This window comes from Brassica oleracea, unplaced genomic scaffold (assembly GCF_000695525.1).
Source record: "Brassica oleracea var. oleracea cultivar TO1000 unplaced genomic scaffold, BOL UnpScaffold02771, whole genome shotgun sequence".
NCBI classification, from domain to species: domain Eukaryota; kingdom Viridiplantae; phylum Streptophyta; class Magnoliopsida; order Brassicales; family Brassicaceae; genus Brassica; species Brassica oleracea.
This window is the reverse complement of record NW_013619300.1, coordinates 1-1448: the sequence shown is the minus strand read 5'-3', so window position 1 is coordinate 1448 and position 1448 is coordinate 1. Positions and strand designations below refer to the sequence as shown.

At 36.1% G+C, this 1448-nt stretch overlaps 1 protein-coding gene across 1 annotated transcript; it reads left to right on the top strand.

Moving 5' to 3' along the window:
* Positions 1-459: 459 nt before the first annotated feature.
* Positions 460-1346, top strand: LOC106321737 (alanine--tRNA ligase-like). The gene is made up of 2 exons (XM_013759979.1): positions 460-770; positions 1083-1346. The coding sequence occupies exons 1-2, from the start codon at positions 494-496 to the stop codon at positions 1328-1330; spliced, it is 525 nt and encodes a 174-aa protein (XP_013615433.1). The 5' UTR covers positions 460-493; the 3' UTR covers positions 1331-1346.
* The last annotated feature ends 102 nt before the right edge of the window (positions 1347-1448 follow it).

The window sequence follows — 1448 nt, the reverse complement described above, 5'->3', positions numbered from 1 at the left end:
AACCTAAAAAAAAATAATTTTTTTAGTTTTTTTATTTGTATTTATATATCTAGGGCACTATCTTTTTATCTATTAAATGAAACATTTTGATATTTTTACCTTAGGATCTATTTTGGTAACAAAAACTTGAAAATGGTGTATCTAATAGAATTGTCCTTAAATTTTTCTACAAAATAAGTTAATACTTGAATGATTCCGTAGAGTTATAGCAGCGGGGACGAAGTCACAGCAACGTGTATACATATTACACACATCAACTGATAATGTTACAGAATTACTAGTTTCAATTTCAAAAAAATGAAAACCATGTTTTTATGAGAATCAACCATAAATTAATAAAAAAACATTTCTTGTCCAAAATAAAAGAAACAAAAACATTTTCCGTTTTGTTTTAGTATTTAATTTAATAATATGGGAAGGAAAAGGAATCGGATAATATAACAAATCTAACGGCAGAGAGTAGGAGAGAGAAAGAGGTGTTTGCTGTGTTTGAATGAGATTAAACAACGCCGCTCTTCTTCTTCTTCTCAAATCCTCCTCTCCGTCTAGGGTTTTCTCTTCCACTCTCCGCCGCCCTTTTCTCTCTCACTTCCGCTTCTCTTCTTCCGCCGCAGTCATGCCTGGTTCCGAACCATCATCGGAGATCCAATGGCCAGCCAAGACCGTCAGGGATACGTATTTCGATTTCTTCAAAGGGAAAGGTCACAAGTTCTGGCCATCGAGCCCCGTTGTTCCCCACAACGATCCCACTCTTCTCTTCGCCAACGCCGGTACGTAACTTCCGATCGCCACTTTTTTATCGAATCAGATTAATCTCGTATTCTAATTGTGGAGATTGCTTTGTGATCTATTCACTCTTAGTTGATTAAGAGTTTGTAGATTAGCAGATTCGTATACTTTGTCAAATGTCATGTTCTTGATTCTTAGCTCTGTGTATCTATTGTTCATTTGTTATCGAAGCTTTGGGATCTATTCACTCTCAATTGATTATAATTTTGTAGTTTAGATACTGTCTCAAATGTGCTGTTATTGATTCTTAACTTTGTGTATGTTAATTTAATTTCTCTGTTTTTTTGTCAAAGGAATGAACCAGTACAAGCCAATATTTTTGGGAACGGCTGATCCGAATACTGAGCTCAGCAAGCTAACTCGGGCGTGTAACACACAGAAGTGTATTCGTGCTGGTGGGAAGCATAATGATCTTGACGATGTGGGGAAAGATACTTACCATCACACCTTCTTTGAGATGCTGGGTAACTGGTCATTTGGAGATTATTTTAAGAAGGAAGCTATTGAGTGGGCTTGGGAGCTCTTGACTAAGGTTAGTTGAACTATTAGCATCTTGTTTTGAAATACGCTATGGTTCAAAGAGTACGTCGTGAAGTATTGTTTCTCTCTCTCTCCCTCCTACGACAGTAATGTTACAGTTTTTTTCAATTTTTTTTTTT

Coding starts and splice junctions, on each gene's coding strand:
- LOC106321737 (XM_013759979.1), top strand. CDS start 494: ATGAGATTAAACAACGCCGCTCTTCTTCTTCTTCTCAAATCCTCCTCT. Junction 771..1,082: donor TCTTCTCTTCGCCAACGCCG/GTACGTAACTTC, acceptor TTTTTGTCAAAG/GAATGAACCAGTACAAGCCA.